The sequence below is a fragment of the Mus caroli genome, chromosome 5 (assembly GCF_900094665.2).
Source record: "Mus caroli chromosome 5, CAROLI_EIJ_v1.1, whole genome shotgun sequence".
Lineage (NCBI taxonomy): Eukaryota > Metazoa > Chordata > Mammalia > Rodentia > Muridae > Mus > Mus caroli.
In genome coordinates this window covers 137,482,452-137,494,231 of record NC_034574.1, presented here as the reverse complement: position 1 = coordinate 137,494,231, position 11,780 = coordinate 137,482,452, and the positions used below count along the sequence as shown (strand labels likewise).

Below are 11,780 nucleotides of genomic sequence, written 5' to 3'. Positions count from 1 at the left end.
CCAGCCTAGTCTACAAAATGAGTTCCAGGACAGCCAGGACTATACAGAGAAACCCTGTCTCGAAAAACCAAAAAAAAAAAAAAAAAAAAAAAAAAAGAGAGAGAGAGAAAGAGAAATAAAGGTTGTTTTCCCTGCTGCTACAAAGGCGCATGCATGCCTTGGGCACAGTTGCTTTACCAGCCACCACTGTCACATCAGAGGAAGGCACTGCCAGTGCAGGAGCAATAGATGGCCATGCTCTTCTGCACAGGCACTCAGACCATCTCTGTCCTCTGAGGCCTGGCATGTGAAATGTTCGATGCTTCCTTCCAGAGCCTCAGACTCCAGGCCCGTCTTTATATGCTGATATCCAACTGTGCTGAGCCTGCACGCTCTAAACTTGGGGATGCCCTTTGTGAATATCAGAACAAGAATCAAAGGGAGGGGGAAGTTTCTGAAAAGCTGATTAAAAGTATAAACCCTGTGACGAGGTTGCTTGCAGGCACAGCAAAGACCTCAGGGTAAAATGCCACCCAAGAATATAGGGAACGAACTTTAAATTCTGGACTAAAAAAAAAAAAAAAAAATGCATGGCTGGAAAGATGTTCAGAGGCTAAGTCTCTGTTGTACAAGACAGGAGGACATTATATCCAATCTCTAGAACCACACACAAAAGCTAGGTATGGACCCACACATGCCTTTGACAGCAGCATTAGGTGGAGAATTCTCTGACCTCCCTAAACAATCAGTCATATGCACACACAAGCAGGGAAAATATCGATTATTTTTTAAAATAAAGTTTAAACTCGTGTGTGTGTGTGTGTGTGTCCAGGAGTGATGGCAAACACAATCTAACCTCAGCACTGAGGAGACAGAGACAAGTGGTTACCTATGGGTTTGAGTGGAACCTTGCCTATGTAACAAGTTCCAGGTCTGGCAGGGCTACCCACAGAAACCCTGCCTCCAAAATGAAGCCAAAGTGTAAGAATTTAACCAACAATGAAGTGGGAATAGCATAGGGTCTGTCACGGGCTGAGACGTGGCTCTGTCACCTGGCATCTAAGAGCCAGAGGCTGGAGGAATCGGAGTTCTAGTGACCCTCAGCCACATACTGAGTTTGGGACCAGCCTGCGTTAAATGAGACCCTGTCTCTAAACACAAAAAGAAGAACACTTAAAAAGCTATGCAAACGTACAAACATGGCCCTAGATTCCTTGACAGCAAGACACACACTGAAATGGACCCAAGACCAATTCTTACTGCAGATGGCCATGTTCTCTCTTCCCTTTCTCTAAAGCAGTGCTTCTCACCCTTCCTATGACTCTTTAATCCAATTCCTCATGTTGTAGTGACCCCAACCACAAGTGTTTTCACTGCTACTTCACAACTGTGATTTTGACACTGTTGTGAACCATACTGTAAATAGCTGTGTTTTGCAATGGTCTTAAGCGACCCTTGTAGAAGAATCATCTGCCCCAAGGGGTCATGACCCAGAGGTTGAGACCCACTGCTCCAGACGCTACATGCTGTGTCACTGGGTAAGTTACATGCTACCCTGGCTGTTTGAAAGGGCACACTCCTAGCAGACTCCTGGGCAGTCACTTATGTTCCTAATTTCTGCAGCGAGCTGCTCCAGTCCCAGAAAATAGCCCAAGTCATACTTGGGGTGCGCCAGCAGCTGGTAGAGCGCGTGCTTGTTGTCCTCCAGGCTCATCATGGCCACCAGGAAGCACCTGATCACCTCCCACGCCTGCCTCCGGTAGTAGGGCTCTGTGTTGGCACTTTTCAGGCAGTCCAGGGCAGTCTCAATGGCCTAGGATAAAAAGCACAGTATGTACAGTGTGCACTGAAAGGCATGTGCGCACACTCACACATCCAGCCTTAGCTTGCTAAGGAAACTGAAGAGGGAGGGCATCAGTCTAACGGGCAACCACAAACCAAAGTCTGAAAGCAGAGACAGTGGAGAAAGCAAGGAGCTGCACGGCTCCAAATAGCATTAAGAGTGCACAGCACTCTGGCTGGAAGGTTTTACTTTTAACTATGTGTCATGTGTGCATCTGTCTATAGGTTATGTATATGTTAAGTACAGGTGTCCACAGAGTGCAGAGAGTGTCATATCCCCTAGAGCTGGAGTTCTGGGCAGCACCATGGATGCTGGGAACTGAGGCAGCAGCCTCTGCAAGAGTAGCACACGCCCCGCCGGGCGTGGTGGCGCACGCCTTTAATCCCAGCACTCGGGAGGCAGAGGCAGGCGGATTTCTGAGTTCAAGGCCAGCCTGGTCTACAAAGTGAGTGCCAGGATAGCTGGGGCTACACAGAGAAACCCTGTCTCGAAAAACCAAAAAAAAAAAAAAAAAAAAAAGAGTAGCACACGCTAGTGAGTGCTCAGTCTGTTCTCTAGCCCCCAATTTCACGTCTAATGACCAGGGGTAGACTCCAGGAAGTCAAAGAGCTCTGGAGGGTCCGGTGTGGCAGGCTGTCAGCCACACACCCATCAGGGTCTGGAGCTCAGGAGCCATGGCTGCACACACACAGTCTTCCCTCAAGCAGGGACCTGAACAACAAGGCTTTCTGAAGCTTTCACTTCCCTCTGAAGGAGGCGGCCATCTAGCAGCTCCGCCACACATCTGCATGCACACATATGCACACAGATTAAGAGACAGAGACAGAGAGAAACACAGAGGTACAACACTAACTCATTTCCAAAGAGCCAGAAGGGAGACAACAGCAGAGTTAGAATAAAAATGGGAGAAAGCGAGATCCTGGGAGCCCAGGGATGAATAACAATTATAGATACACTTGAGTTCTCAATGGTCCTGGAAACAAGGCCCAGCAAGATGACAACAGACCAGGAGCTCAGGTGAGCAGGAGCTCAGGTCATCAGGGAAAAACGCTACTCTCAAGAGTCCTCAACTCCTGGATAACACCCTGCCTCAGGCCTACAAGCACTACGCAAGCCACCTTCCCAACCAAGATTGTCCCTTGTCCCGTAACTCCTGTCCTTCCTTCCCTCAGAGTTGGCTCACATATGTCTTTGATATTGAAATCAATCTTCTTAGAGCAAAATATGATCTCCCGGTAGCCACAACCTTACCTTTTCCATGGGAAGCTGGAGAGAAGCTTTGCAATCAGAGAACTCCACGGTAATGCTGGGGCCTTGAACTTCAGTCACAACATAGTGCAGCTTCTGGGACTCCTTCAACATCTTCCTGTTGCTGCCACCAAACTTCCCAAGCACACGGTAGGCCACGTGGGAGATGCTGTCTGCAGGGTTGCGAAGCGTGCGCCACAAAGCCTAAAAAAAAAAAAAAACTGGCTTTCACTAAAGGCTAGCCAGGCAGCAAGTTCACACAGCTTCCGACCACAACTCCAATCTGTTAGATACAGGGACTCTTCCTCCTGCTTCTGTCCCTCAAACATGGTTACCCCTTGGTTGTCCTCCCCGAGAGGTCTGCCTTTACTAAGCAAACAAACATATTTTGGAGCTCCTTTATATAAAAGATGGCACAGGAAAAAAAAGCAAAGCATTAGGGCATCCACGGTGCCACCCATGCTCCAGCTCTAGGGGATACGTCACCCTCTGCCCTCTGTGGACACCTGCACTCAACATATACATGAGAGCACCAGGCCTTAGTTTCTAAAGTGACATGGTGGCTAGCCACTCTCTAACTCCAGTCCCCCTCTGGTCGCCTCAGGCATAGCACAGATGTGATGTGAATATATACGTGCAAGCACTCATACACAAAAGTAAGTAAATCTTTAAGAATCAGTAACTAACTAAAAGGCTTCAAGACTCAAGAGCGACAAGTCCCAGGAGGAGTGGAGTGAGCCGCCTCACTGGCTGTTCTTGTCCTGGGTGTTTCCCTTCTACTTAGACATGGCAAATACGTAATGTCATGTCTTTTAAGTGTCCATTTATGGAAGGTAAGGGTGTGTGTCATAGGGGTGTCCCTGAGAGCCAGGCTAAAGAAAAACAGAAAATAGACACAAGGGCAGAGCAATGTCCTTGAACACCGACTTGACCACACCCCTCCTTGCTCAGTAAACCTTCCCCTAAGGACAGGGAGCCTCCACGTGGATGGTTTAGTCTCTGCCAAAATGCTTGTTCCATCCCTACAGTGTGCACATGCACGCGTGCACACACACACACACACCCTTGGGCCGTCTTTAGAAGCCCTTAGAGATTTATCACACCCTTATATAAGACAACCCTAGCCCAATGCCCAGTGCTCGTGGTTCTGAAACCTCGATGTGCAGTCTCTGTGCACGTCAGCTCCTAAAGCTTGACTGCAGGGTTAGCAGAGCTCAGGGATGCCCTTCACGTCATGCCACGCCTGCGCCGGCTGCTGCACAGCACTGCACTCGCTGCCTGGGTCCCCTCACTTGAATTACCTACGTCTCAGAATCACTCTTGTCCATGTTTTAAGTCCACTTTCCTAACTTCCATGACAACACTCAATGTCAGAATCCAGTAATATTCAAGTAACATGAAGTCTTGGTACATTTCTCCACACCAACAAAGATCCCAGTTTCTCTCATGTTCTCTCATGTTTTCCCAACATCCGCTTGTCCCTCAGGAAGGGGTCTTCTGCCAGGTTACGGCAGCACTGAGGCTCAGTGTGGGTCAGGAGACACCAACACTGCCGCTTGTTTTGGGGATCACTGGCCTCTAGAAACTAAAAAGGACCTTTAACCTTTGTCTCTGAGGGTTCTCGTGCTAAAGCAAACTGTGGCTCAAGACCGCCTCAGCCACAGCAGCCACACTGCTTCCGCTTCCCCCATGAGGCCCCACACACTCAGCTCAAGACAAGCTCTGCTTTCAAGACCTGACAGTGGGCTCTCAGAGCAGGCTCTGCAGTCCTCCCATGCTATGTAGACTCCAGTCCATCTTCTTCCAGTACACTGAGACCAAGAAATAACCCCAGGATGGACAGACAGGATCTGTTAGTCCTGCCTCCAGACCAGGTGCTGCTCCTGAAATCTACTTTGGAGCCACTGAGCCTCCACCATGAAGTGCTGGCTGTGACCCTATGCTAGTGAGACAGAGGATACAAGTGCTGGCCCCCAGGGATTACCAATCCCATCACGGGCACAGCACAAAGCACAGTGAATAGTGGACGATACCTCACGCCTGACTTCTAATAACAAAGCCCTAAGACGTCAAGACAACCTTTGACTAACTGTCCCTTTCCTCTTGAGGGGAGCTGGGGCAGGCAAGGTGCCCATCTGCTTCCCTGAAGAGCTGCATCTTTTACTATAAAACCAAAAATCTCTGTGGGCACAGAAAGGTTCTTTCTGTGAGTCTGCACAACTGCGCACCATCTGCCTCACACTGACGCTTGGGAAAGTTTTCCTAAACTGAGAAGCAACACTGCCACAAAGCTGCTCACCACCCACCCACTAGCGCTAAACCTGTTTAGTACATCCCAGGCAAGCAAGCATGACTGAGTCTGCCTCTGACTGAGCACAGCGAAGCCCTAGGACAAACTAGAGACATGTGGAGCTGATGCCCCCTGCTGGTGCAGAGGTGAAAGTGTTCTTACCTGCATGAGCTCTGCACGCACAGGCTGAATGTGGTCATAGAGGAAATCCGGCTGCAGGTTGTCCACACACAACTCCAAGGTCCTCAGGCCTTGGCTGACCAACGTCTGAGACCCATTGAGGGCAGACACCAAGGGATCCATCAACATGGGCAGATAGGGCAGGAGAGAGCTCAGCCGGACTGGCACGGTGAGACACAGCTCTACAAAGAGGTCCTTCATGTGCTGCTTATGCAGGCCGCTCTGCAGCATGTTCAGTCCTGGGAAAGGGGTAGGGGGCACTTTAGCTCCCCGATGCAGGTAACGTCAGCTGTGCCCACTGTTAGACCTATTGACTGCAGTCACAGTCCCTTCCACAGTGACAACAAAGGCTGGGGGAGCTCCTATAGGTTCCCCTATGCTTGTGTAAGCAGCATGCACTTTTAGTGATGTGGAGGAGAGCCGCCTGAGCACATCTAAGTAAGACCAGGAGAAGGACTGGACATGAGGCTGAGCAGGGGCAAGGGCCACCCAAGGGTACACTGGGAAATTTACTTTATACTCCACACCATCTGTATGGAGGGAACACTGCAGTAAGCACAGACAAGATCTCTACATGCAAAGTCCGACATGGTTTGATGACAGAAACTAATACATTTATTTTCCTATGGGGGTGATGGTGGACGGGTGTGTGTGTGTGTGTGTGTATGTGTGTATGTGTGTATGTGTGTGTGTCCCAGCACCCACCCCTTCCCATCAGCTTTGCCAGGCAGAAAGGATGAGCCCAGCAGTCAGTCAGACAGATGGACGCACGAGCCACTGCTCTTACCTTGGAGGAGATTTGGAAGGAGAGGCAGAAACTCCTGATACAGGAGGTCATGGCTGCCACCTCCTATGGAGCGGAAGAGAGCCCGGAGCAGAAGGAAGTAGTTGTAAGGCTCCTTGGCGGTCTGCGCCAGCTCCATGGAGCTGTTCACGATCTTGTGCAGGTGAGGCTGGGCAGGGGGAAGGCAGACAGGTCAGGGAGTGCCTGGGAGTCTAGGGCTCATACACCTCACCCCTGCACTCAAGCAGCATGAAGCTGATATTTCATCAAAGCAAACAAAAAAATGTGGTGGCCAGAACGTAGAGAGGCCCCTGCCATGTCCATGAAACCTAACACATCTATGGAACATCTATGAAAGATGTTCTTAGTGTGTTCTCAGGTTACTATGCAGCCACCTGAGGGTGGATTTTCTTTTCTTTTCTTTTCTTTTTCTTTTAAAGATTTATTTATTATTATACATAAATACACTGTAGCTGACTTCAGACGCACCAGAAAAGGGCATCAGATCTCATTATGGATGGTTTGAGCCACCATGTGGTTGCTGGGATTTAAACTCAGGACCTTCAGAAAAGCAGTCAGTGCTCTTACCCGCTGAGCCATCTCACCAGCCTGAATTTTCTTTTTTTAGGTTTTTGATGAGATAGCGGCTCATGTAGCCCAGGCTGGCCTCAGATTTTCTAAGTAGCTGAGGCTTCCTTCATCTACAGCTTCCACCTCCCAAGAGGTAGGCTTTACATGCCTGCATATGAGGCCTTAATTCTGACTTACATGTATCATACACATGTAAAACGGAGTCACTGTAATTTATGTGAAAAAAAATGAAGCAATAAAAGCCGGAGTCCCATTGGCCCTCAGCAAAGCGTGTGTTACCTTCAGCATCTGCTCATTCTCCGCTGCAAACAGGGACACTGAGCCGAAGACCAACTTGAAGAGCTTGAGGTACAAGTTGGAAAGCTCCACGTTGGAGCCCATTTCCGGCAGCCGCTCCAGGAGGTACTCCACCAAGATGGTGGCAAACAGAGCAGAGGTAGTGGGATTCGCCAAGAAGGAGTTGGCAACAATCTGTCAAAACAGGAAACGGCAAAATGGGTTGGAGATGTCCCTCCAGGGTAGAGCACTTGCCTAGCAAACGCACGGCTATAGGCCTGGTCCTCAGCTTCAAGGGGAGGGGGTATGCTTTGAAAGAAAATCCATGACAAAAATTATCCTGTTCCCCAAAGCAGCTATAAAAGGCAAAGGAATGAGTTTCTCAAACAAAGCTCACTGGTCACAGACATGCTGAGAAAACCATCAGCCGAGCTGTGAGCGTGTGCCTCCTACCAGAGCACAGCACCCAACCGGCCGTCCCAGCTCACCATCAAAACCTGACAGCCTGCATTTAACACTCAATAGCTTCTACTCTGGAAAGGAAGTGACCCGAGGCATCAGAAGGGTTGAAAACATTCTCAAACATTATTGCCCAATATTCCCCTACAGGTACATCCTGAGGACAGCATTATTTTTAAATCCTCAGAGTAGATGAATAAACACAGAACATTCAATACAGAACTAAAAAAAAAGCTTCAAGTGAATGTTAAATATAAAAAGGGCTGGCAAGATGGCTTACAACAGAAAGGCACCTACCACCAAGCTGAAGACCTGAGTTCAGTCCCTAAGCTCTATGTGGTGGAGGAGCAAACTCACACACACACGCACACGCGCACACACACACACTTGAAAGAGTTTTATACCTGAAGAGCATAGTTTTTTGAGATCCTTTCTACCATGTAAGGAACTGTAGTCTGGAAGATCTCCTTGAACGTTAGTGGGTTCATCATGGTGAAGACCCCAGCAAAGTGCTCCAGCACCTCCTTTTCTTCCTTCATCCTTACGGTCTGGCAGTTGGCTACTCGAATGTATGTCTGTCCATTTCCTGCGATCTGGACCTAGGACGGGGAACCCCCATGGCGGTTAGAGAGGAACAGCTTCTAGCGAACATGTATTTCTTCATAAAGTCACAAGTCAAGTACTTCAATGAAGCACTCAATTCAATAATAGCTATCCTTCTTCTAAATTCTCTGTTCTTGACTCAATTTTGAAGAAGAAAAACACTAGGTGTCCACACCAGGGGGGAAAACAGTAAGTAGATGTAGAGCCCAGAGAGCTAGCTCAGAGGGAAAAGGTACATGGCCACCCCCATTGGATAAGTGAGTCCCTTGATGGCTAAACTGCTTCTGTCAGAGTGTTTTACCACAGTATCAAGAAAGAGAAACTGGCACTAGCATGCATGAAGCCTGGATCTGATCTCAGCACCACATAAACTGCCATGAGGACGCATGTTTGTTATCCCAGCTAAATGCAAAGCCAGGGGCTGGAGAGACGGCTCAGTGGTTAAGAGCACTGACTATTCTTCCGAAGGTCCTGAGTTCAATTCCCAGCAACTACATGGTGGCTCACAACCATCTGTAATGAGAGCTGAAGCCCTCTTCTGGTGTGTCTGAAGACAGCGACAGTGAACTTTCAAAGAATAAATAAGGTTTTTAAAAAAAGAAAAAGAAAAAAGAAACGCAAAGCAGGCCATGCAACAGAACTGAACTCGGAAGGCTTGGGCACTCTGTTCCACAGGCGTCCTCTAGACGCAGCAGCATGGACTGCCCACTTCATACCTGATAAATATCCAAGGCCTGCATCGCATACTTCACAAGCTTGATGTAAATCTGAGTTTCTTTGGGTTGTAACTGCTTGTTAGGAATAAACTGAGCTTCTAGAAGAGACAGAATACATTAAAACCTGGCAAATACAGGAGCTAACAGTGCTGTCAGTGTGAAGAGTGGAAACGAGTATTACCACCAGGTGCTTTACACGACGTGATGCCCCATGTGATGGTCTTGACACCGCAGACCAAGGTCTTCACCAGACTCCGGCAATCTGTGACCTGGAACGTCTGCTTGTCCTCCTTGTCCTTCTCTCCTTGCTTCTCAAATGGGGGCACGGGTGCGGGGGTTACCGGGGTGGCTGGGGCTGGAGGTGGAGGTGGAGGGGGTGCGGGGGCAGGCACAGGGGCTGGGGAAGGGGCTGGGCCAGGGGCAGCAGGGGCTGTGGGCACCCCGGGCAGTGCAGCTTCTGCAGCCCCCAGTTCAGACTGAGGCTTGCATTTCTTAAAAATGGCAGAGAGCTGGTACCGGGCAATGGTGTGGAACTTGAGGACAAAAACCTAATGGCAAAAGAAATTGGAGTCAGAAAGAGGAAACAAAAGTTACAATCAAACATCTGAAACCAGGCTGGCAAAATGGCTCAGCAGGTAAGAGCACTGACTACTCTTCCAAAGGTCCTGAGTTCAAATCCCAACAACCACATGGTGGCTCACTACCATTTGTAATGAGATCTGATGCCCTCTTCTGGTGCATCTGAAGACAGCTACAGTGTACTTACATATAATAATAAATAAATCTTAAAAAAAAAATCTAAAACCACCAAAAAAATCTAAGACTCAGCTAAAGGCTGAGTCTATAATGTGCTTGCCTTGCAAGCAAGAGGATCTGTATGCAGTCCACAGAACCCATATAGAAAAGCTAGGTATGTTTGTAATTCCAGTTCTGGAGAGAGAAGACACAGCAGGGACCCCTGGGGCCGGCTGGCCAGCCAGCAGAGCCTACAGGGTGAACTACTGGCCAAAAAGATCGTGTCTTAAAAGTACAAAATATGTGAAGAGACAGCTCAGCTAGTAAGAGCTCTTATCTCTTCCACTGACCCAAGATCCATTCCCAGCACTCACATGGGACGGCTCCCAACTCCCTACAAATAGCTCTAGGGAGATCTAAATCTCCTGGCACATATATGAACATATATGCACAACATAAACATAATTAAAAATTAAATCCACCGGCCGTGATGGCGCACGCCTTTAATCCCAGCACTCGGGAGGCAGAGGCAGGCGGATTTCTGAGTTCGAGGCCAGCCTGGTCTACAAAGTGAATTCCAGGACAGCCAGGGCTATACAGAGAAACCCTGTCTCAAAAAACAACAACAACAAGAAAATTAAATCCTTAAAAAAACAAAACATAAGGTGGATGGCCTTCGAAGCCCCCCACACATGCACACAAGAGTCAAGGGCTGCTGGTTTCTGAGCATGGTGAGCAGGATCCAGCCGATTCAGAGTGGCTCTCCAGTGAGATGGGAAACCTTCCATCCCTCCCCAACACACTGACTGGGTCTCCACTGACAGAGAAGCCCGACTATGGCTGTCCAGCAGGGATCTCTTCTAGTCAGCACCAGGAAGTCCATGGAGCCTAAGAAGCTGCTCTGATGCTCAGGGCAGCACTGCCAGAATGACTAAAGAGAAACAAGCAGCTTCCAAGCACAGCTGCCAGCAGCAGGGGGAGGCAAGGATTCAACAACTCAGTTTAATTCCCAAGCCACACTCTTATCCGGCTACCTCATCCACCTACGTTTCACAGTGCTTTAAGATAAATCATGGCAGTCGGTACCTCCAGCATCCGCATCAGGACATCTCTACCATTGCCACTCTCCTGCTCACTCTTGGAGCGGATGCAGTCCACCAGGTTCAGTAGGAGTTTGCAGGACATGGTTTGGATGCTACTGGGCAGGGACTCATCATCGATGTTCTTGGCAAAGAGCTGGACGGCAAGGGAGAGGTCGCTGAGGGGCAGGTGCTGGCGAACGTGATGCACAAGGTCGGCAAGTGTGCTGTAGGCGAGGGGCCTGCAGGAGGAGATGCCACCAACAGGGGTAAGATCCAGTATGGCCTTAGTCCCCACTCCAACCCTGTTCCTCTCCCAGCTGCTCAACTAAAAGGCCCAGCCTTTCTAATCATGCTTCACTCCTTGCTGTCCACACTGAAAAGCTAACGTTCACACATGTCATAAAGTTCCTGTCTTAGCTGGCTATTCTGTTGCCGTGATTAAACTCTGACCAAAAGCAACGTGAGGGAGGGTTTACTTGGCTTACATTCTGGAGTAACAATCTATCACTGCAGGAACTCAAGGAAGGAATTCAAGTGAGAGCCTGAAGCAGCAACAGTTCGAGAACCCAGCCTACAGGCTCATTCACACTCAACCAGTGTTTTTATACAGCACAAAATCACCTGCCTAGGGATGGTGCCACCCACAGTGGGCTGGGCTCTCTTGTTGATTAGCAATGAAGAATATGCCCCACAGATGTGACCACAGGCCAATCTGACAATTATTCATTGAGTCTCCTTCTTGTCAGGTAACTTTCTAGATGAGCTACTGGCAGTCGGTAGCTTCTTGGCAAAGATAGTTTAAGGCAGGAATTCTCAACCTGTGGGTCATGATCCCGTCAAGGTTAAGAACCTCTGCTCTGGCCGGGCGTGGTGGCGCACGCCTTTAATCCCAGCACTCCGGAGGCAGAGGCAGGCGGATTTCTGAGTTCGAGGCCAGCCTGGTCTACAAAGTGAGTGCCAGGACAGCCAGGGCTATACAGAGAAACCCTGTCTC

The 11,780-nt window shown here is 49.1% G+C and overlaps 1 protein-coding gene across 9 annotated transcripts in view; it reads right to left on the bottom strand.

The window, feature by feature from the left end:
• Nucleotides 1-11,780, bottom strand: part of Trrap (transformation/transcription domain associated protein) — a 93,691-nt gene that overhangs the window by 60,166 nt on the left and 21,745 nt on the right. For 8 of the 9 annotated variants that reach the window (XM_029477030.1, XM_021163529.2, XM_021163532.2 and 5 more), the window contains exons 14-22: nt 10,791-11,025; nt 9,151-9,517; nt 8,970-9,067; nt 8,055-8,249; nt 7,195-7,386; nt 6,328-6,493; nt 5,523-5,779; nt 3,074-3,274; nt 1,641-1,792 (exon numbers count right to left, since the gene is read on the bottom strand). In XM_029477030.1, coding sequence (XP_029332890.1) covers nt 1,641-1,792; nt 3,074-3,274; nt 5,523-5,779; nt 6,328-6,493; nt 7,195-7,386; nt 8,055-8,249; nt 8,970-9,067; nt 9,151-9,517; nt 10,791-11,025 — 1,863 coding nt within the window. The remainder of the gene's footprint in view (nt 1-1,640; nt 1,793-3,073; nt 3,275-5,522; nt 5,780-6,327; nt 6,494-7,194; nt 7,387-8,054; nt 8,250-8,969; nt 9,068-9,150; nt 9,518-10,790; nt 11,026-11,780) is intronic. The other variant, XM_021163537.2, reaches the window with a different exon arrangement.